At 43.9% G+C, this 22322-nt stretch overlaps 1 protein-coding gene across 1 annotated transcript in view; it reads left to right on the top strand.

Annotated features, from left to right (window-relative positions):
• Positions 1-4804: 4804 nt before the first annotated feature.
• LRRC1 (leucine rich repeat containing 1) overlaps positions 4805-22322 on the top strand; it is a 130310-nt gene continuing 112792 nt past the window's right edge. The window contains exon 1 of the mRNA XM_001156152.6: positions 4805-5375. Coding sequence (XP_001156152.1) covers positions 5217-5375 — 159 coding nt within the window. The 5' untranslated portion in view covers positions 4805-5216. The remainder of the gene's footprint in view (positions 5376-22322) is intronic.

Below are 22322 nucleotides of genomic sequence, written 5' to 3' on the forward strand. Positions count from 1 at the left end.
TAAATAGTAATATGAATCAAAGAGATTTTAGGGTAATTACTTTGGTTCTGATCATAAACATTGCTGACTTCTAAACTAATGTATCCATGTAATTCTGCAGGCTCTCAGGTTTCTCAAATGGTTTGAGTGTAGCCTTCCCTTATAGCACAGATACATAATCTTCAGAAAATATCCATAAACTCAACCTTGGAGAATCATGAGTTGGGATGTGAGTGCTTCTTCTCTGAAAGAGGGCTTTGGGATTCATATACAAATTGACCTATCTTTCTATTATCCAGATTTGTATATCATTAAGATTTAATTTGCTATTTGACCTGTTATCTAAATACCTCAAATAATCTCTTACAGGACAAAAAGTCATCCTCTCTAGATTAAGAAAAAAAAGCTGTATCACACTATAATAGTACTATGATTTATAAGTTCCTTGATAGCTGCCTTTCTTTCAGTAAGACTGAAAGCCCTGTCTTGTTCTTTTTTGTCTCTCCAGCAAATTAACCCAGTGCCTGGCATGTAGTGAACAAGTAAATATTTATTGAGCAACTAATACAACATGACCCCTAACCCTAGATGTAATTTACAACTTGTTGGATACATTCACCTGTATACTTTTTAATTTTTAGAATTAATTTTAGTGATATATATATTTTATGTAATAGTTTCCTATTTTAAATATACAGTCTGATGAAAAAAGTATATACCCACATAACTACACCACAATCAAGATATATAATATTTCCATCGCTCACTTCCCCTACAAATTCTCTGTTTTTCATCATCAATCTTTATCACCACAATCCCTCCTACAACCCAACTAACAGGTTCTAGGCCACTGATTTAGGTTGTGTCACTTTATATTAGTTTGCATTTTCCAGAATTTTATATACATGGGATCATATAGTACGTACTCTTTTGTGTTTGCCTTTTACACAACATAGTTTTTGCGATTTATGCACATTGCTACATGTATTAGTAGCTTGCTCCTTTTAGTTGAATGCTAGTCCATTGTTTCACTGTACTACACTGCATCCATCTGTTGATGAATATTTGGATTGTTTCCAGTTTGGGGCTATTATTAACAAAACTGCTATGCACATTTGTAAACAATCCTTGCTTGGACATATGTTTTCACTTTTTCTTGTGCAGATACCTAGGAGTAGAATGGGTAGATCATTAAGGTAGGCATATGATTAAAATAAACTGCCAAATTGTTTTACAAAGTGGTTTTACCATTTTACACTTCCACCAGCAATGTATGAATTCCAGTTGTTCCATTTTTTTATTTGTTTGAGACAGTGTCCTATGCTGTTGTCCAGGCTGAGTGCAGTGCCCAGCTCACTGCAGCCTCAAACTAACTAGGAGGCTCAAGTGATCCTTCCACCTCAGCCTTCTGAGTAGCTGGGACTACAGGCATATGCCACTATGCCAGGCTAATTTTTTATTTTTTGTAGAGACGGGTGTCTCCCTATGTTGCCCAGGCTGGTCTTGAACTCCTGGCCTCAAGCGATCCCTTCACCCCATTCCGCCTGGGCCTCCCAAAGTGTTGGAATCAGGTGTCAGCCACTCTGCCGGGCCAAGTTGCTCTATATCTTCAGTAACATTTGGGATTGTCTTTTTTTTTTCTTTAATTTTAAGTCATTCTAGTGGTTAGGTGGTGGTATCTCACATTAAAATTCACATGCCCAAACCTCTGAATCCCCATTTACAAGAATCCCTATCTTACACGCTAACACTTTGGACTTTCACTTAAAAAAATTAATGATACCATGCTCAAAAAATTAATGATAAAGCAACAACAGACCACTAAGTATTTATCATTCTCCTAACTTTAGAGAGTAAGCTTCATGAGGCTAAGACCTATCTTGTTTTTCTTACATTTCTAGTATCTAGCACAATGCCTGGTGCATAGTATGTACCTTTATTAGTTATTTGTTGCTGTGTAATAAATTACTCCAAATCTTAGCAGCTTAAAGCAACAAACATTTACTGTCTCACATAATTTCTGAGGGGCAAGAGTGGGGAGCAGCTTAGCTGAGTGGTCCTGAGTCAGAGGCTATCATGAGGTTTTAGTCAAGCTATCAGCTGGTGCTGCAGTCACTTGAAGGCTTGACAAGGGCTGGAGAACTGGCTTCCAAGATGGCTCACTCACATGACTACTGCCAAGAATCGTCAGTCCCTTGCTAGTTGTTGTCAGCAGTCTGCAATTCTTTGGCATGTGGAGCTCTAGATTTGCTCAACATGGCAGCTGGCTTCCCCAAAGTGAGTGATTCGAGAAAGAAAAAGTTGGTTACATAGACCAACCAGGAGATGGTGGATGTTGCCCCTAACTTCCTGGAGGCTGGCTAATAAAGTGCATAATGAATATTTATTGATTAAAGTAATGTGTGTCTGATACTGTACTAAGCATTTTACATATATCATTTCATTTAATCCAGATAACAATCCCATGAATCATCCTCATTTGAGATATGATAAAACTGAGGCTTATACAAGTTAAGTAAACTGTCAATTTCTACAAAGCTAGTGGCATAACAAGAGTTCAAACACAGATCTCTTTAGCTCAAAGGCTGTGAAAACATGGTTCACAGTACAAATGAATAAAAGAATTACATTATTCTAAGAATAAAGTGATTTAGGTGGTCTTTTTAAACTTTGTTTAAATTCAGTCAAACTCATTTGTATGTGGCGGAAGAAACTAGATGTTTTATCAGGCGGGAAACCCTAAAATTCTTCAGGTGAGTAAAAAGTTAATTGCTTCCCTATTCTGTAGTTGACAAGGTGTTGTTTCATTTTTTCTCTCTTACTACGCTGTTTCAAATTCTTGGCAGATTATTGGAAACAAGGAAAGTCAAGAATTCTCCCAGTGACTACCCATAGAATTAAATCAACAAAAAATGTTGATCATTGACTGTGCATATGGCATTGTGGCAGCTTCCCAGATCTACAAAGCAAGTCAGACAGTATCTGTTGTTCAAGAGGTCACAATCTCTTTCGGATTAAGGTGATACAAAAATAATAACACAGAGAAGCTGAAGCATCATGGAGAGGCACACAAGGAATGCTTATTGAGGTTTGAATTTTTAAAGGACTGGACACGTCTTTAAAATACATTTGGTGTTCGTTAAAATAATCTAGTGTGATAACCTCTGGAAATCACATTATTTTAAATGGAGGGAACTAGCCTTCTTTAATTTTTTTTTAAAAAGTTGGAAAACTTGAAGACAGGCACTTACCTTTCCACATGTCTCTGTCAGCAACCAGTTTTCTAGGAAGGGTGGCAGAAATGAGCTTCATATGTTTCTGGAATGCAAGAATGTAGAAAGGGGGGTGGAGGTTCAAAGTCCAGGTAGCTCTCTGTGAGAATGCAAGAATCAAATCAGGACAAACAAAAGAAGGGTGAAGTGGGTAGGGCAACGGAGTTTAGGGATTGACTGGAATGAGAGTTAAGGTGATAATGCTGGGGTAGAAATGAAAGTCAGACCCCTCCTTACGGACTGGGAAGAAAGGAGCCCTCCTAGTAAAGTTGAAAAGACCAAGTGTGTCCTCTTCTCCATTTCACCGGGGAAACCCTCCTGTGCCCAGTCGTAAGGTACAGGAGAGTCTATGGAGCCCATGGAGAGTCTAATGCAAAAACTAGTTTCCGACCAAACTTTGCCTTGGCCACTGAGCATGCTCAGCTTTGTCTTCTATAGAAAAGTGAACTCCGTGGCTCCAGATTTTAGCTATAGCAGCTGGAGGGCGGGAGTGAGTGTGGGAGAGCCAGCGTGGCAGCGGCCGCAGGTGGAACCTGGAGTTTGAGTATGCTTGAAAGGGAAAGTGTGGAACGAAGGGGCGGCCGGGTGGGGAATCAGAGGAGCCCCCAAGGAAATGATTCATCATTGTGATTGACCTTGACTTTAGCAACCCTTCATTAAAGGAGAAAATTTGGTTATTCGGAGATGGGGATTATGTTGCAAACAGTTACAGGCAAAGAGGGGCAGTTCAGGATTCCGGCCGTGGTCCGCAGGAATGAGTCGGGGCGAGGGAATGGTTGTTATAACCCAATAGTGAGCCTCCCCGGTCATCCGGGCTGGACGGGACTGGGGTTGTAGCAGAAAAGCAGGAGCTGTATGGAGGATGCTCACCTGGCAGCCTCGATCTGCCCCTCTTCCCTCGCTCCTCCTTCCGCACCAGCCACAGCTAGTTGTCAGGGGCCAACATCTGGGCCGGGCTGGAACTGGCTCAGAAACTCGCTTTTGCCTGCTTATTTCTGCAGTTGGGCTCCTTGCCAGGTGCAACCACATCTATGAGAATCTCGCAGACTCTCAGACTCCTATGCCTTTGCTGGTACAGGGAGGAGGATTTACTGTCACTCACTGCATAAACCATGATCACCAGAGATGTGCTCCCAAGTTACAAAGCCTGCAGGCGGTGCCCGAGGACCAGAGGGCAGGACAGGGGCCGGGCGCGGCCAGCTCACACTTCTGGGGCAGCCGTGAGCAGCGGGCACACGGGCAGCCACCAAAGCAGCAGCGAGGGTAGTGCAAACACCTCAAAACTACACCGAATCCCGTAGCGCCTGGCGCCCCCGGCGCGCAAGGTACGCTTCGGGGCGGTCCTGTCTGACCCCGGAAGAGAAAGTTGTTTTGGGGAAGGGGAGCAAGGAGAGGAGTGCGAGTTAAATAAAACTAAATATCAAAGTTGTTCTGCTCTGCTCAGGCCGCCTCTACTCCGCCTCATCTTTGCCCCAAGTTCTTTCACAGTCTGCCTTCCTCAAACGGCCCGATGCGCCCCCGTCCTTGCCGGAGTAAGCAGATCGCCAGCAGCCGGCCCACAGGTCAGTCGACCCTCTCTGGATGCAGGTCGCCGGGAAAACCCGGAGCGGAGCATCCCTCGGGCCGGGAAACGCCCTCGGCGCTCACCCACTGGCGCGCATGCTCAGTCCGCGCGGCGGCTGCGAGTAGGAAGCTCCGCGCGGCGGCGGGGGCGGCGACGGCGACTGGCGGGTGGGAGTGGAGGCACCGGCTGGCGGGCGGGGGTACAGGGACGGGGCAGGGGCTCCCGCTCCAGGTTCCTTGAAGCACTTCCGACCGCGAAGCCCGGCGCGAGAAGCGAGCTAACCCAAGAGCCAACAACGAGCGCGGAGAGGGCAGCGGGCTGAGCGGAGCCGCCGGGAAGAACGGGCTCGGAGCCCGGGTCTCCGCCGCTCGGGACCCGGCTAGGCGGCGGCGGGGGCGGCGATGTTCCACTGCATCCCCCTGTGGCGGTGCAACCGTCATGTGGAGAGCATCGACAAGCGCCACTGCTCGCTGGTCTACGTCCCCGAGGAGATCTACCGCTATGCCCGGAGCCTGGAGGAGCTGCTGCTGGACGCCAACCAGCTCCGCGAGCTGCCCGAGGTAAGGGTCCGGCCTCACCTGAGCGCTCTGCCCGCTCGTCTGCTGTCCCTTCCGCTCCCATCCTCTCTCGTCCCCTCTTCCACCTCCGGGTCCGGCGTGAAGGAACCTTCCCTCTTTTATGCATTCACCTGCTTCTTTCTCCCCCTGTCTCTTTACTTCCATCCTTTCCCAGTAAAAGTTCCTTTTCATTTTATTCAAAGTGACCGGATATTTTGCGCGTAGTCACTGGGGCTCGTGCTATTGGAGAAACGTTCTGGACTGTTAAGTAACTTAGATCCATGCTAGGTACTGACACCTGGCACTTGTGCCGGGTCAGATGAGAAGCCGGGTGATTCGGGCTGTTTCCATCTGGAAGCTACAGAGCACCGCATCCTGCCCCCCTCCACTTCCCGGGGTCGTTCCCCCACCAAGGGCCGGGCGCGCCTCTCCTTTAGTCAAGGCATGTCCCGGAGGACCTTGTGACCTGGGCAGCGCTCAAGCGGGCCGCACTATCTCGGCGTCTTGGGAGGAATGAGGAATGTGCTCCGTGCTTTATCGCGGGTGGGCTTGGCCGGCTGGCCTGCGGTGGCTGCGGGGGTGGACGCGGGATGGGCGCAGGGGAGAGCTGGGCCTGGAGCGCTAGGGGCAGGTGCCCAGATGCCGGCCGCCCGGGCCCTGCCTACGTGGACCTGTTGCGTGGTGGGAGCTGCGGTGAACGTCAGCAGAGGCTCTGCCCGCGGGCCAGCCTTGCAGCCGCCTTTCCCGGAGCGGGCACAGTCGTCCTGCTGACTTTCTCTCCTTGCAGTGATGCGTTATCTCTTCAGAGTTGTTTATGTAAATTGATCACTCCATTGCCGCCGAACTTGTCAAGCGACATGTGCTGATGGTGCTTTGACCGAGAGTAGGGGTACAGCGAACTTCTTTCAAGCTTGCCTCGGGAACTTAGCTAGAGTAACCCCTTAGGGGGAAGGTGTCTCAAACCCAGGTGTGTGCAGGAAGTCACTGTGCAATAATCCAAAGGTGTGCAGGAAGTAGGGAGACTGCTGGGAGTCGGGGATTGGACCTATTTAAGGCCTGAGCTTTGGAACGCAAACTTCTTGTTGCCCTTTAGTTAACACAAGCCAAATCTTTGTCACAGAAACACTAGTCAAGTGTTCTGACTTGTTAGAATGACCTGATACGTTCTCCAGCGCTGATGGAGCATTTAAACAATCAGAACTGTGTGTTTTTCTCAATATTTTAAGTGGTGGTGTTCTTCTTGGATTAACTTTCCTGGGTTCATGTGGAATTGATTGGATGTTTGCTCTGTGTAATCATAGAGATTATCCTCACTAGGACCTTTGCAAAGCCCCCCAGGCTTTATTTAGCTTAGAAGCAGCAAAGCCATCAAGTTCCCTCAGGCGTTTATTATTTTGCAGGCATTTTCAAACACATGATTTTTTTCTGGCCTTTCACGTCCTTGAAGATTTCTTACCAGTCGTCAGCTCCCTCACTGCTTTAAGTTGTGTAATTTTAGGCAGTGATATCACCAGGAATATAGAATATGTAATTTAATAGTTTTCAGGGGCTTCAGGATGACATTATTGAAGATGGAGTGAAAAGTTATTCACTAGAAATGACTCATTGCCCTTTGTGGTATTTGTTTGTTTGTTTTCTTTTGTAGAACTGGAAGATTTCCTTTGACTGGATTGGCTTTTCACTCCCTTCTGCAGGGTTTGTGGGTTTTCCTGTAATGTTGGGGAGTTCAGCTTGGCATGGGAAATTACATAATTTCCCATGCCAAGCCGAAATGTCAGGTCTTTCTGTGATCCTAAATGGAAACTTGTCAGAATCTCAAAATATAGTCTGATGGTACTCTGTAAATACGGTAAATAAACAAGCTTTTCAAAGGTTACAGGTGATCTTGCTAATGGATTATTATTGCTCTAACAGCTGTTAAATTAGTATTAAAGTTTTTAGGTTGTGTAAAATCTACTTCTCCCTGACTTATTGTGTGTCTTGGTGCCTGGGTGTGTACATGCCAGACATGAGAACCACCTTGCAAACATAGATATCTGTTCCATCCCTTCCATTCTTTCCTTGGGCTATCTGTTGTCTCACCTCTGAGATCTGTATAACTTATTACCACTGGTCTCTGCTGCTCCTGCTCCAAACCCCTGTCTCCTTACCTGCCACACACAAACACATCTCTTTTGTTCACAAGCCTCAAAGGTCCTTATTTTGGTGGCCATACCAGCTGTATGTTCTCCTCTCTATAATTTGTTTGGAAGCACAGCTTAAGGGGAAGCCGGTACCCCTTACCAGGGCAGCAAAGATGCACTCTCTCCAGGCTTCAGTGTAATAACAGCCACCTTCTTTCCACTGAAAGGCCTGCAACTTCTGGTTTGCGCCAATATCTTCCTTTTACAAATTCAGATTCAGAATTGAGGTGACTTTCTCAGGGCTATCCAGTGAGTTAGATGCCATTGCTGGTGGGTCTTGTTCATTCAGATGTCAGCCAAATACAATTGCTTTGGACACCTAGCAGGAATCTTCTATCCTGCTTCTCACACCCATTAAATCTTTATTTAGTCTCTCCTGTTTTACTCATGTCATTATAACTTAGCCTTAGCCAAGCATTTATTGAGACTCCATTATTTGCAAGTTATTGGGAATATAGAGATTAAAGGAGGCATGATTCACATCTTTGGGAGGAAGCAGATGATTTTAATCCAGATGTAGTTAGTGTGGGATGGAAAGGACACCACAGTTAAACTACTCCTAAGCTATGGACTTGATGGTTACTTCCCTAATCTTTTAACCTTTTGCATCAGACCCCTCATCTTTAGTTTGGTTGCAGTTGGGTGATAGCCTCACCATCCTTTTTGCATCCACCTACTTCTCCCCCATACCCGCAGTTTGATCCTTTTTGGCTCTGTGCTAACAAAGGCAGTCTCACTGTAACCTTCTTGAGATGTCTGTGTGTTTTTGCTTACCTTTGTTTATTTTTTATTTATTTATTTTTTGAGACGGAGTCTTGCTCTTGTTGCCTAGGCTGGAGTGCAGTGGCATGATCTCCACTCACTGCAAGCTCCTCCTTCTGGGTTCACACCATTCTCCTGCCTCAGCCTCCCGAATAGCTGGGACTACAGGTGCCCACCACCACACCCGGCTAATTTTTTAGTATTTTTAGTAGAGACAGGGTTTCACCATGTTAGCCAGGATGGTCTCGATCTCCTGACCTCATGACCCACCCACCTTAGCCTCCCAAAGTGCTGGGATTACAGGCGTGAGCCACTATGCCCGGCCTTACCTTTGTTCAGCACAGAATCTCATCCTTGTGACACCCAATAGGTCTTGCTCAATAAACAGTTATTTATCTGTTGAATGAATGTTGCCGAATCTTATAAACATCTTCCTCCCTCTGCTTCTTTCTCTTGCCTTAAGCATATCACTGCTCCAGCATCTATTCTTTTCTAATATAGTCAGAATATTCAAGTTGGAAGCAACTTCAGAAGAAAAGGTCATTCATAGGGTGACACTGTTTTGTCCTACTTGCCCTGCAGGAACCTTGGCTTCCCCTCTGTACTTCCTCAGCCTTTCACATGCCATTGGTTTTCTCCTCAGTGTGCACCAGTTCTCAGATACCTTCAAATGCGTGTGTTTTCCTGTAATCTCCAGCACCAATATAGCGCTTCATGTAGTAGTAGGCAGCACATATTTTAAATGAATATACTAAAGGCTTCATAGCTTTAAAAATTTGAATTTCACCTTGCCACCTCCTCTTAAGAGTTCAGTTGATTTTTGTTGATTGCCAGATGGCATTATCTCAAATGCCTGCCCCCTACATCATTCTTTCTCATATTCTGCTTTATTTTTTCCTGTCCTTTAGAGCACATATCATTACCTAACTCCAGACCATATATTTGCTTTCTTGTTCTTTGTCTCTCTCCCTAACTAAAACATAAGCTCCATGAGTGCAGAGGTCTTCACGGCTGGACCTAGGACAGTATTTAGTACATAGTGGGCACAAAGATGTGTCAATGAGTCCTAACATGGGTAGGTGGGCCCTGTTTCTTAGCCGTCATAATTCCCCTTCCTATGGTCAGACTTTTGTACACCAATCTAGTGAAGCTATTGTTGACACAAAGTCTTCTTTCAGAATCCGGTGTCCTTGTCTTGCCAGTTTTTGTTTTCCATCTCTTCTGTGCTGGACACCTTTGATTGCCTTATCTTTGAAAGAATCTTCATGCATCGTAAACATATTTTCTATGAACATGACTTAAAGTTTAATATATCCAGCTGTGATCTGTTAAGGGAATATCCATCTCCACTTGTGGTAAGTCCCTTTTGCCTTAAACCAACCATGTTTTAATTTAGGTTTCATATTGCAAACTGACTGCTTTTCCCAGAAGTTCTGTTTCTAGGGGGCAGGGCAGCTATTCTTTCCATCTCAAAGGTCCAAGGACTTACCTCTGATCCTTCCTTCTTCTCTCCATTTTGTTGCCAAGTCCTGCCATTTCTGTTTTCACAATGCCACCTATTCTCTCTCAGTCCCTCACTCCCATCTGGTTGGCTTCATCTGGATTTATGTTGTCCGTTGCTGGTTGTCTTCTGCTGAGGCTCTTTAGGGCTGGTCTTGAAAGGGCAGAGAGCAGAGGTACTGGATTCAGATAGTTCAAAATGCTGCCCCAACACTTGGAGATTCTGTTCAAGCCTCTGTTTCCTTGGGTGTTACCTACTTTATAGGGTTATAGAGTTATTAAAGACTACGTGTAAGCACTAAAACTGTCAGCACAGAGTTAGCTCTCAGATGTCTGACATCTTTCTGGATACTGTGGCAAGATCTGTTTATTTTAAAATAATGTTTCTTTTTTTTTTTTTTTTTTTTGAGACAAAGTCTCTCTGTCACCCAGGCTTGAGTGCAGTGGCGCGATCTCAGCTCACTGCAACCTCCGTCTCCTGGTTCAAGTGATTCTCCTGCCTCAGCCTCTCGAGTAAGCTGGGATTACAGGCGCACACCACCCCGCCCAGCTAATTTTTGTGTTTTTAGTAGAGACGGGGTTTCACCATGTTGGGCAGGCTGGTCTTGAACTCCTGACCTCAAGTGATCTGCCCGCCTCCGTCTCCTAAAGTTCTGGGATTACAGGCATGAGTCACCATGCCTGGCCAAAATAATGTTTCTTAAACTGGAGTTTGAAGACATTTTCCTGGGAGTTATTTTTTAAAGCCAGAATTACATTTTTAATATTCTTTTCAATAATACTTTTTTTTTTTTTTTAGACGGAATCTCACTCTGTCGCCCAGTCTGGAGTGTAGTGATGCAGTCTTGGCTCACTGCAACCTCTACCTCCTGGGTTCAAGCGATTCTCCTGTCTCAGCCCCCTGAGTAGCTGGGATTACAGGCGTGTGCCACCACGCCCGGCTTATTTTTGTATTTTTAGTAGAGACGGGGTTTCACTATGTTGGCCAGGCTGGTCTCAAACTCCTGACCTCAAGTGATCTGCCCGCCTCAGCCTCCCAAAGTGCTGGGATTACAGGCGTGAGCCACTGTGCTTGGCCAATAATACATTTTTTTAAAAAATCACAGATTCTGTGACATCTTGATGACCTTATAAATGAGCAGTGCCAGAAGACTTTATTGACTGTGTTTGAGCATTCCTTTAATTGTCTCTAGCTAGTGGGGGAGGAACAGATGTGAACTTATTACAGAAATGATTTGTTGGTGTCAGAAGATGGCTGGAAGTTGTATGAACAAAGGTTTCATGGCAATTTGTTAGACGAAAGTGTTGGGTAGCTGAAGGGGTCACAGTGCACATTGGTGTCAGCAAGCAGAATGTGAATGCAGGCTACCTCCTCCATGCTACTGCTGTATTTAAAACATTGCAAGCAGCCATACAGTGTCTGCAAAATTGCATCATTGTTGTCTGTCATGTTAAATTAATGTTGAGCTTTCTTTTATGTGTTTTTACCAGATTTAAAAAGTGTTTACCTTATAGTTTTATAAGAGCTAAAGCATAGAGAAGACATAACCTAGTTTTATGTTTGGACATACTTCAATAACATTATAATAAATGTAATTTAAGTCAATGCTTAGGGGAAAGGGGATCCAAAGGAATATTTCCCCTTTATAGTGCTGATCTATACATTTCTCAAGCTGGGGAAACAGTTGTCATTTCTCAGATACCCTGTTACTATCACACAATTTAGCATTTAATTGTTTCCTGTGTTAGTCCCCCACCCCTCACCCCATACCTCTCCTCACCTCTCATACTTAAAAGTGAGAAAACTGAGACCTAGAGAAGTTGTCATTTGTCTGGGGTTAGTGGAGATTAGAGTCTCTGGTTAAGAAACATTTAGTGAGTATCTGTGACATATTAATAATAATTATAATGGGTTAGTGGAGATTAGAGTCTCTTCAATTAAGAAACATTTAGTGAGTTTCTGTGATGTATTAATAATAATTATAATTGTCACTGCTTATTGAGGTTTAACTGAGTTTTAAGCATTGTATTAAGTGCTCTACATAAATAATTTCTCTAAAATGGAATAACAGCCCACTGTAGCCATTATGATTTCAGCTTGGCAAATGCAGAAACTGAGTCATAAAAAACTTACTTAAAAAGCTTAAAAGCCTTGTTCACGGTTAGTTCTGGAGCAAGCAAGAAACTCCTGCAACATGTGTGCATTTACTGGTATGCTGTACTGCCCGCCTGGGAGCAAGGAGGCATGGCGATGTGAAGAGCCTCTGCAGAATGCCATGACAGCTAAGGAGATGAACTCTACCCTGTAGGCAGAGGAGCCTCAGGGAAGGTGTCTATGCAGAGGTGAAGTATGGAAAGATCTTTGTTTCTAGAAAGATCATTCTGGGGCGGAGGAGAGAATAGAGTCCGGGAGACCAGGCAGGGGCTCGTTGCAGTGGTTTAGGCCAGAGGAAAAGGTAGAGTACCTGTGGGATGCTCTGGGAGATGGTGTCATTAAAGTTTTTACCGCTGGGAGCCTCTCCCTTCCCATCTGCTGCTCTTTCTACTATGCCGCCTTGTGTTGTGCTGACCCATCCAAAGTGCTTCATAAATTTGTGGGACGCCAAATACAAAGCGTTGTCCTCCCTTCTGTGGACATATTTTCCTTGATTGTGGGGTGCCCTTGTAAGATGCTCACCAAAACCTGGCAAGTTTTGTAGTAGGCATTGGCTTGGAAGAAAGATGGACAGCCAGATGTGTTATGGGTAGGAAAAGTTTGCTTATTTTTGGTTTTATTTAGATGAATGTGATCATTAAATTTATAAAAATGTACCAGCAGTGACCCTGGTAACCCTGTGGGTTCTAGTTTTCTGAGTAATATGAATGTATATTTATGTTTGTTCTATACTATGAATTTTAGTTTCATCATCCTGTGCTGGAGTACAGGTGCTGGAGTAGAGGATGCTTTCAAAGACAAATACTTGGAGAATATTTATTATTCTAGAGTAACTTGAAACTCATTGCTTGTATATCTTTTTAAAAAGTAGCTCAAGTCCTTGAGAAAAACAAACCATTTGCTTAATGAAACTTTGTGACAGTTGACAAAGATAGAGTCATGCTTTTAGTATGGTAAAACAGCAAAATGAGCCTGCTTCCACAACCCCCAGTTCCCTTTTCCTAGGGCTCCCAGTGGAAAAGGAGCACTTTGACTCCACCTCACAGGCTTCCAGTGAATTTCCCCCGTTGCCAGAATTTTGCATCTTCTGTACTGTAACAAACAGGTACTTGAGATTTCCTTAAAACGGACCCTTTACCACAGACTTGGGATTTTAGGGGTAAGCCACTCTTGAGATTTACACAAGAGTATCAGAAATAGCAGTGTAAACATTTCTTTGCGATGATGACAGATCCCAGACATGGTCTTGCTGTGCCGTGGAATGAGATGTCGTGTTCTTTTTGGGTGAGGATCCAGTGAGTGCTGCAGGCTTCTCACTGTGCTCACTGAAGTCTAGGGCAAGTTCACCTATTTTAGGACTCTACCCAGGATGCAGGGCTAGAAATGTTTGCCCTCTGCTTCATAAGATAGTTCTGAGGGGTGATGAGACCATGGGCCAGATCTTCCTAAATGCATAGGAGAAACTTCTGGATGTCCATTAACTTTCTCTTGGGTATGATTTAGTGGACAGGAATGGAATGGTAATTTACTATTGCATGTGGTATTTTAGAAGATCTAATAGAGTGTGTGTGTGTGTGTGTGTGTGTGTGTGTGTGTGTGTAGTGTAAAATACCTTGGACTCCTAAAATAAGATGTAATATTTAAAATTTTTCCCTCCTCATTATTTTGATCTAGACTATAATGTTTAGATTTCAGGGAAGTTGACTCAGTTGGAAGAAATTTGGTGTTTTTGTTTCTAAAAACCCCAAGGAATGGATTTGCCATGTGGTGAGTGGAAGGTGGTGTTACACCTAATTACAGCATGTTCCAGACTGACTCCTTGATTGTGTGGCTGAATGGAGAGGACTCTGTCCATCTGGCCACCATAGTCACCTTTCTTTCCGCAGTCCACCCCCACTTCTTGGGAAGAGATAATCTGGAGGGCTGTCCACTGGCTTGTGAGAACTAGGCGCCTGAGTCAAATGAGCAGTTGTGAGGGCCAGAAAGGGGCTGCAAACCTCTCAGGATGTGATGTGGGCTCTGACTGCTTGACTTGATCTGGAAGATGCTGAATAAATGCCTTTGAGGCTCATGTTGTTAGTGCAAATGACCTTGGCTATGGTGTTGTCTTGTGTTTATCTTATTATGAGAGTAGTGTGTGTTGGATGCTTAAAATAATTCAAAGAACAAAAAAGAAAGAATAGTCACTTGATTTCCTTGAAATGATATCATCCGTTAACAATTTGATTTTATTAGAATTTTTTATTTTATTTTTAATTGACAAATAATTGTATACATGTATATGGTATAACATAGTGTTTTGATACATGTATACATTGTGGGATGATCAAATCAGTCTACTTAAAATACCCATCACCTCACATATTTATTATTTGTGGTGAAGACATTTAAAATTCCCTTTGATTTTAGGATGTATTTTAATGGATTGTTTCTTCTTCTTATATCACCATGTATTTGTTGTTATTAAAACAAAAATAGAACTCCCACTATATAAATTGTTTTGCTGCTTGTTCTTTTTACTTAACACCATATCTTGGACATTTTTCATATCGATGTATATAGAAGTATTATAGCATTACTGCGAGTGCTATAGTATTCCATTGTATTGGATATAGAACTGTTATTTATTTTTTAACTCTTTTCCTATTACTGAATATTTAAATAGTTTCTAATTCTTTGCAATGATGAGCCATGCTGGATTAAAAGTTCTTGTATTTATTACTTTGTATACCTGTGCAAATGTTTCTTTAAGATACATTTCAAGAAGCATATTTGCTGAATCAATGGATATGTACTTTACAAAATATTGCTAGATTTTCAGTTTTTTAGTCAGAGTTGGATGGAGGCCTAGAGATTACACAAATCTAATCTGTCGTTTTGCACCTAAAAAGCTAAAGTCTAGAGAGGTAAAGTGATGTATTAAAGGAAAATAAAGACATGGGCTGCACATTCCCGATTCTTGACACACAAGTCCTGTGATCCTTGTGAGATCTTGAAAAATAGGCCTAGAGGCTGTCTTTTTTTTTTTTTCTTCTTTTTATCTCTGTGCCCATTATTCTTGAGTGCAATTCTTTTCCGTAGGTCTGGAAAAGTCCTCGGGTAGGCTTTAGTCAGTTGAGCAGGTATTTGTGCCAGATCTTTGGACGACTAACATCTAATACTTGCCACATGAATGTGCGTGCCAAGAGTTGCTGTGCTATAGGCCCTTGTCAGAGGCTTGTTGCATTTGAGGTGTAGGAAAGCAGGACTCCGGCTTTCAGTGCTGCCGGGCTTTGACAGGCTGGGGAGGGAGGAGGGCATTGCAGACAGGGAGCTTTTGTGAGGTGACATATGCTGTGTTTGGAGCATAGATTCTTACTGGGGGTTGACTCGGTTCTCTTTCTGGAGTGAGAGGGCAGGGTGGTGTGCAGGATGTTTGGGAACACAAAGCTTGGTCATTAACTTGTGATGTCTGCATGGATCAGCACCCCCACCTCAGTCTCTTTTACTGAAGTCTCCATTCAGGCCAGATCCTCTTACTTGAAGATGAAGTATACATAGTTGTTAGGAGATTGTCCTCTTCATGGTGACACCTTGGATAGGTAACTAGTCTTTCATTGTACTTCAGTTTATTCATCTGTAAAAAGAAGGTAATAATAGTCCCTACCTCATGAAATTGTATGAAAGTTACATGTGTTACTCTGTAGACAGTGCTGAGAACAGTATCTGGGAGATAGAAAGTACCCACTACAGTCTGATCATTGTTATCAATACTGACTTTTGTGGTAGAGGCCCACACTTCTTCATTTGTGCTTCCTTCACATCCTTTCTCAATACTTGGTCAGAATGATCTTTCTAAGACACAAATGTGACAGTGATTGCCTGCTGTGGTGGCTTCCCTGCACCTGCAGGATACAGTCTGGCGGCATGCCGTGCTCCGCCTACCCCCACCACCTCACCTTCCCTCAGCCTTGTGTTTCAGCCCCAGTTAGCTGCCCTTAGTTGCTGATGTATTGTTTCATGCTTCTTAGTCTTCGTTTTTTGTAGTTCCGCCTGTGGTGAAGTACTCTTCCCACTTCTTTGCCTGTCTCACTGCTCCTCATCCAATTGGACAGAGCTCTGGAGCTAACATTCCTCCAGGAAGCCCTCCCATCTCCTCTGTGGTCTCTGGAGACACTTCTGACTTTATCGTTGCATTTTTATAATTATCTCTGTCCCTCATCAAAGCGAGTTTCTTAAAGCTACACATCTTTTCTTTGCATTCCTGCTGCTTATTAATAGGGTGGTTGGTGCAGAGCAGACCTTGAATACATATTTGAAGGGCATCTTGGGGAAGTTTTCAGCCCTTTTGGGGAGTGGATTTAGTAATGGCTTTGAACCAGACCTGTGAGGGAGAGCTTGAACATGACACCATGAAGAACCGGGCAGTCTATAGTCCTTGTGTGTATGGGTGGCACCATGATGGAGTGGAAACAGCACTGGCCTGGGTGTCAGTGCTGGGTTCTTGTCCTGGTCCTGTCCAACACTAGCATTGTGACCTTGGGCGGATCACATACTCTCTTGAGCCTCAGTTTCCTTACCTGAGTGGTGTCAGCAAAGTCCCTCTGTGTGTTGACCCTCTCTGATGCTAATTTTATGACTTGATGTCCCAGAGTGAACCTTTGATGAGTGGTGCTACAGTTGGGCACATACTCTGTGAGGTTGCTTCATGAGGTTTAGTAGAACCACAAATCTAGGCTTAATCATTATAATCAAGGATTTGATAATAAGGAAAAGCTGTTCCAAACACTTACCCTCCTGTGGTCAGTTGTTGATTCCCAGAACCAATTAAGGAAAAAAGATCAGCAGATTTTCTTTGGTTAAAACACTCACTCCCTCACCCCCAACAACCTTTGAACACTGAAGTTTTTCTCTTTTGTCAGTTGCATTTTCCCAGCTTTTCAAAATGAGGCAAAATGGGTGAATTTGGCTGGGATCTTTTTTGTGTCCTTATTAAATGAACTCAAGCAATTCAGAGGGTGTTGTTTGAAACTTCCCTTTGTGTTGATTTTAGTACCTGAGAGATTGTATTTTGAGAAACAGTTTGGGGACTGACCATTAGAAATATCTATGGGTCAGTATCAGATTGAGGTGGCTTTGCAAGGAGTAAGTTAGGATCAAAGGCTACAGCTCTCTAGTCTCCTCCTGAATAGCTGGCTTCTCTGATGGGATGTTGGTGTCAGGCTTCAGAGACATCTTGGTTCAGGAATGGGGACTAGGGATGGGTCTCTGCTGGATCCTGACAGACCCTCCCTCCTCCTTCCCTCATTCCCTCCACATACTTATTGTTGAGTGCTGGCTGTGCTTCAGGCATTGTTCTATCTAGAAAGGCAAATAAATCTCTGTCCGTATGGAGCTTCCATTCTAGGTAAGGATGGGAAACAGACAAGAAAATATGAATTTCAGGTAGTTACAAAAGCTATAAAGAAAACAAAACAGAGAAGCCAGGCGCAGTGGCTTACGCCTGTAATCCCAGCACTTTGGGAGGCTGAGGCGGGCAGATCACCTGAGGTTGGGAGTTCAAAACCAGCCTGACCAACATGGAGAAACCCCATCTCTACTAAAAATACAAAATTAGCCAGGCGTGGTGGCGCATGCCTGTAATCCCAGCTACTTGGGAGGCTGAGGCAGAAGAATTGCTTGAACCCGGGAGATGGAGGTTGCAGTGAGCCAAGATCACGCCATTACACTCCAGCCTGGGCAACAAGAGTGAAACTCTGTGTCAAAAACAACGACAACAACAACAACAACAACAACAACAACAAACCCCCCAAAACAAGGAAGTACTGTAGAGAGTGATGCAATTGGAGATTTCTATTTAAGGCCTCTCTAAGGAAGTGACATTTGCACCGATGGAGTGGGGCAGCCATGTAAATATGGCAGAGCTTCCTGCAAAGGCTTGGGGATGAACTTGGTGAGTTTATGGGCAGAAAGAAGGCTAGTGCAGCTGGAGCCCTTGGCATGGGCAGTAGGAAATCCAGGTGAGGATATTGGCGGGGCCTGGAGGGCCTGGCAAGGAGAGTGGATGGGTTTTCATCAGTTGAAGTGTGGCAGATCGTAAGCCTATGAGATACCTGATTTATGTTGGAGAGTTCACTCTGCCTGCTGATTAGAAATTAGATGATAGGAAGAGAAGAAGCAGGGAGACTGGGAGAGGGGGCTTTTATTGAGAGGTTCTAGTGAAGTGCTGCTGGTGACGTTGACTGTGGTGGTAGCAGTAAATAGTGAGATAGCTTGGGGGTAAAGTGGACAATACCTGCAGGATGTAGATTTTTGGTTGTATTGATGGGGAGGGGGTAGCAGAATTATTTATTGATTTAGGGAGGACTGGAAAAGGGAACTGCAGTATAGGAACTGCAAAGTACTTGAGTTGAGTCATGGCAGAAGTTTTTATGAGACCTAGAATTTAGGAGAGGAAACCTGGGTAATTGATAATTATAATAATGATAGTCAGCATTTTATGAGCAATGTGCCTCAGTCTGCTTTAAGCACTTCCCGTGATTAACCCATTTAATCCTTACAACCATAGCTATATTTCACATAAACCGGTTTATTTTACAGATGAGGATACTGGGACATGGAGAGGGTAAATAACTTGCCAAGGCCGTGCAGCTACTAAGCAGAGTAGCAGAGCTGTGATTTGAAGTGATGCAGTCTAGCTCCAGACCCAGTGTTCCTTATCACTGGACCTTCCTGCTTCAAGGTCAGACATGGGGAGACAGTGTTGTCTGCACCAAAAGCCACCTGATGAGCCATAAGTTGCATCTGTTCTGTGAAGGGGAACAGAGAGACATCCATGACCCCTGCACTCAAGCCTGAGTGACAGAGTGAGACCCTGTTTCAAAAACAAATAAATGAAAAGAAAAAGAGCACTGAGCTGAAATATCATTTAAAGAAAGGGGTCACTAAATATTAATGAGCTCATTCAAACATAATCTTTCAAAGATTGGTGACACCCATTCTTTGGTGCTGGATTTCCTACTTTCAGGACATAACTTAACAGCTGAATCCTTATATACATACTTAAAGTCAAAGCACATCCGTCTGGGAAAACAGTAGGAAGCTCTCTGAACAGCAATGAGCATTTGTTTTCTCATAGCAGCACTCCCACTATAAGTCTGCTCATAATTATTCAGCTGTTATATACTATTTTTTCCTGTTCTCAAAGCATATCAAGTGATTATGAAGAAATCATTAGTCTTGACTGTAAAGGTCAGTATTATAAAGAGGCTCTAATGTGCTTTCTGGAACTATACATATTTCAGTACTGTTACAAATGGATGCTAATAAAAGTTAAGGGAAAACAAGCATTTTACAATAGATCCATCTTATCTAATAACATATTACACTTATTCTCATACCTTGATTTTTGATAACTTCATTGCAAAATGGCAGGAGGAGGAAGGGGGCAGTGTTATTTATGCCCCACACCGCTGGTAACTATAGTGATTCACTGAAATTGCATGGGGACAGGAGCAAAGTGAATCAGATCTCTGTTCTTCAACCCAGTCACTATCCCTCTTTGGTAACTTACTGTTTAAAAGGAAATTTTGTATAAAGGTGGTTTTGGTAAGGTAAATACAGCAGAAGATATTTACTTGTGTACTTTATTTAGTTTTTAAAAAGTTTATATATTCTAAAATGTTTATTTCAATTTTCAGATACAGGTACAAGGTAAATCTGGTCCAAGAGAAGCATCAGGTAACTTCTGTGGTTTCAATTCACTGGTAGTTTCCCCTTAGTGGAGGGTTCAGCCCTAGAGAGACAGAGGAATATATCTGGAATACTCTGCACTGCAAATAACAAAAATCTCAACCTAAAATGCCTTTAATGAAACAGGTATTTAGTTATCTCACACATCAGGAAGCCTGAAGGTAGGGGCAGTGCTGGGTGCTTGTATGACTTCCCCGTGACTTGGTCCTGTGGTGGTACCCTTAGCAGAGAGGAAAGGGATAGATAAGAGTCACAGGCCAGCCCTGGCCACCAGCAAGGCTGACAGTGACAGTGTCTGGCTTTTTGATTTTATTTTAAATTTTGACTCTGTAGCGGGAAGCAGGTAGGCAAAGAATAGTTGGAAAAAGAGGTTGGGAACGAGTGTAGGGTGGGCACTCTGCAGTGTCTGCTGCAAGAAGGAAGGCAGGAAGGAAGGCAGGCAGACAGTGAGAGCCTGCCTGATTCTTGCAGACACCCTTCTTTCCCGTCAGGGAGTAGTAGATGAATGTTATGTCTCTCGTTTAACCCTATGTCTTCTGCCAAAAGCATAAGGACCATCTGCTCAGGAAAAATCTCTAGCAGGAATGATTTCTGTTTCAAAGTATTCTTAAAAAAGCTTTTACGACCGGGCACGGTGGCTCACGTCTGTAATCCCAGCACTTTGGGAGGCCGAGGCAGGCGGATCATGAGGTCAGGAGATAGAGACCATCTTGGCTAACATGGTGAAACTGTGTCTTTACTAAAAATACAAAAAATTAGCCGGGCGTGGTCGTGGGCACCTGTAGTCCCAGCTACTCGGGAGGCTGAGGCAGGAGAATGGCTTAAACCCAGGAGGTGGAGCTTGCAGTGAGCCGAGATCCGGCCACTGCACTCCAGCCTGGGCGACAGAGCGAGACTCCGTCTCAAGAAAAAAAAGCTTTTACACGTAGACATTTTCCCTAGATTTTATTCTCACTTCTTGTGTGAGAAATTTTGAGAGAACAAAAACATACATAAATAGGGTATAATAAAAATTAAAGTGGTCAATACACTTAGTTTCTAACTTGTTAATTTTCTGTCACTCAGTGATAGGACTAGCTCTCCCAGCCTCTTTGCCTTTCTTGGTGCTGTCCATTCTGCTCAGAATGCTATTCTCCAATATCAGTGCTGCCTTCTCTGTGAAACCCTCCCAGGTCTCCAATCTGTCAACGTCTCTGCTCCCCCAGCCTTTGAGGTTTACTTTTCTAATGAGATTCATCAGGACAGGACTTAGCTGTGTATCTGTTTGTTTTCTATCAACTTATCATCAGGGACTTACTTATGTGTTTCTACCCCAGGCATTGGGAAATTCAGTGCGTTAATCACAGAAATGCTCAAAAAGCATATTTTTTTCATTAAAAAATATATTTTGTACGGAGTAGTTTAGATACGTAACTCCTCAGATATGTCCACATTCTCATTGTGTCTAACCACTCTGTTTTAGTGCCTTGGCATAGTGAGTTATTCTGAGGGCCCAGTGATGACAGGAGCACAGCTTTAGTTTCTGTTTGAGACAGGCGTCTGTCTTGGGAGGAACTCTGTAGGCTACAGACTACAGCTCTGGCCCCAGCTAGGCATGTTCACATTTGTTTGCTATCCACCTGAGAGGCAGGTGACGATGGTGGCTGAGTCAGCATGTCCTGCTGGCAGAGGGTCAACAGTAGCACAGAAAGATAATATGTCATTAGTCATGTTGAGAGAAGGACGTTTCCTCTCCCACTTGTCTATTAGTTGGGGTGTTAATGAGGAGTAAAATGGCCAAAAGGCAGGGAGCTTTCTCTCAAAAGAGAAGGCCTGAGCTGCTCACACACAGGATAGGAAGGGTTGACTAAAACCTCAGTTGTAACTTTTAAAATACCAATAGCAGCTCTTTATTAGCTGCATACAGTATTCCAGATGTACAGCTAGGCAGTTAAACAGATTTTGTCCTGCCCTCACATCAGCCTTATGTGTGAGGATTTTTTTTAAGTCACACTTTACAGATGGGAAAACTAAGGCTGAGCACTTTGCCTGGGGACACTCAGCTAGGAGAAGCCTGGGCTGGGGTTAAGTCCAGGTCTGCTAGACTACAAAGGCACAGGCTTTTACATGCGAGGTACTAATCTGACAGGCCCTGTCGATTGGGTGGCACCTTTGAAATCGTCATGCAGTGAATGCATATTGATGGCCTGCTGTGTGCCTTAGGCACTGGGGATGCAAAAGTGAGTGCACAGTGCCTGCCTTGACACCTGAGCAGAACAGATCGTGGTGAGCCTGTGTTGTGAAGCTAATAGCAAAGTCTTCCTGGAGGTAGAGGGCATTGCATGCACAGGCAGGGGCACCCCAGAGCCAAGTGTTGTTGGAAGCATGGGGTTTAAGAAGAAGGTGTCAAGAGATAAGGCCCCATCATGGGCAGCCTTGAATGCCAGGTTAAGGAGTTTGGCTTCTATTTTGTAGGGAGAGGAGTGTCTTGTTAGACACTGATTTAGAGTGCTCAGCCTAATGGCAGCTTTTGGATGGATTTGAAGGGAACAAGACTGGAGGAGATAGGGTTAATATTTAGAAAGCAAACCAGGGCAGAATTTAGTGACTGACTGGATTTGAAGCCGAGAGTTTGGTGGT

Source organism: Pan troglodytes, chromosome 5 (genome assembly GCF_028858775.2).
Source record: "Pan troglodytes isolate AG18354 chromosome 5, NHGRI_mPanTro3-v2.0_pri, whole genome shotgun sequence".
Classification (NCBI taxonomy): Eukaryota; Metazoa; Chordata; class Mammalia; order Primates; family Hominidae; genus Pan; species Pan troglodytes.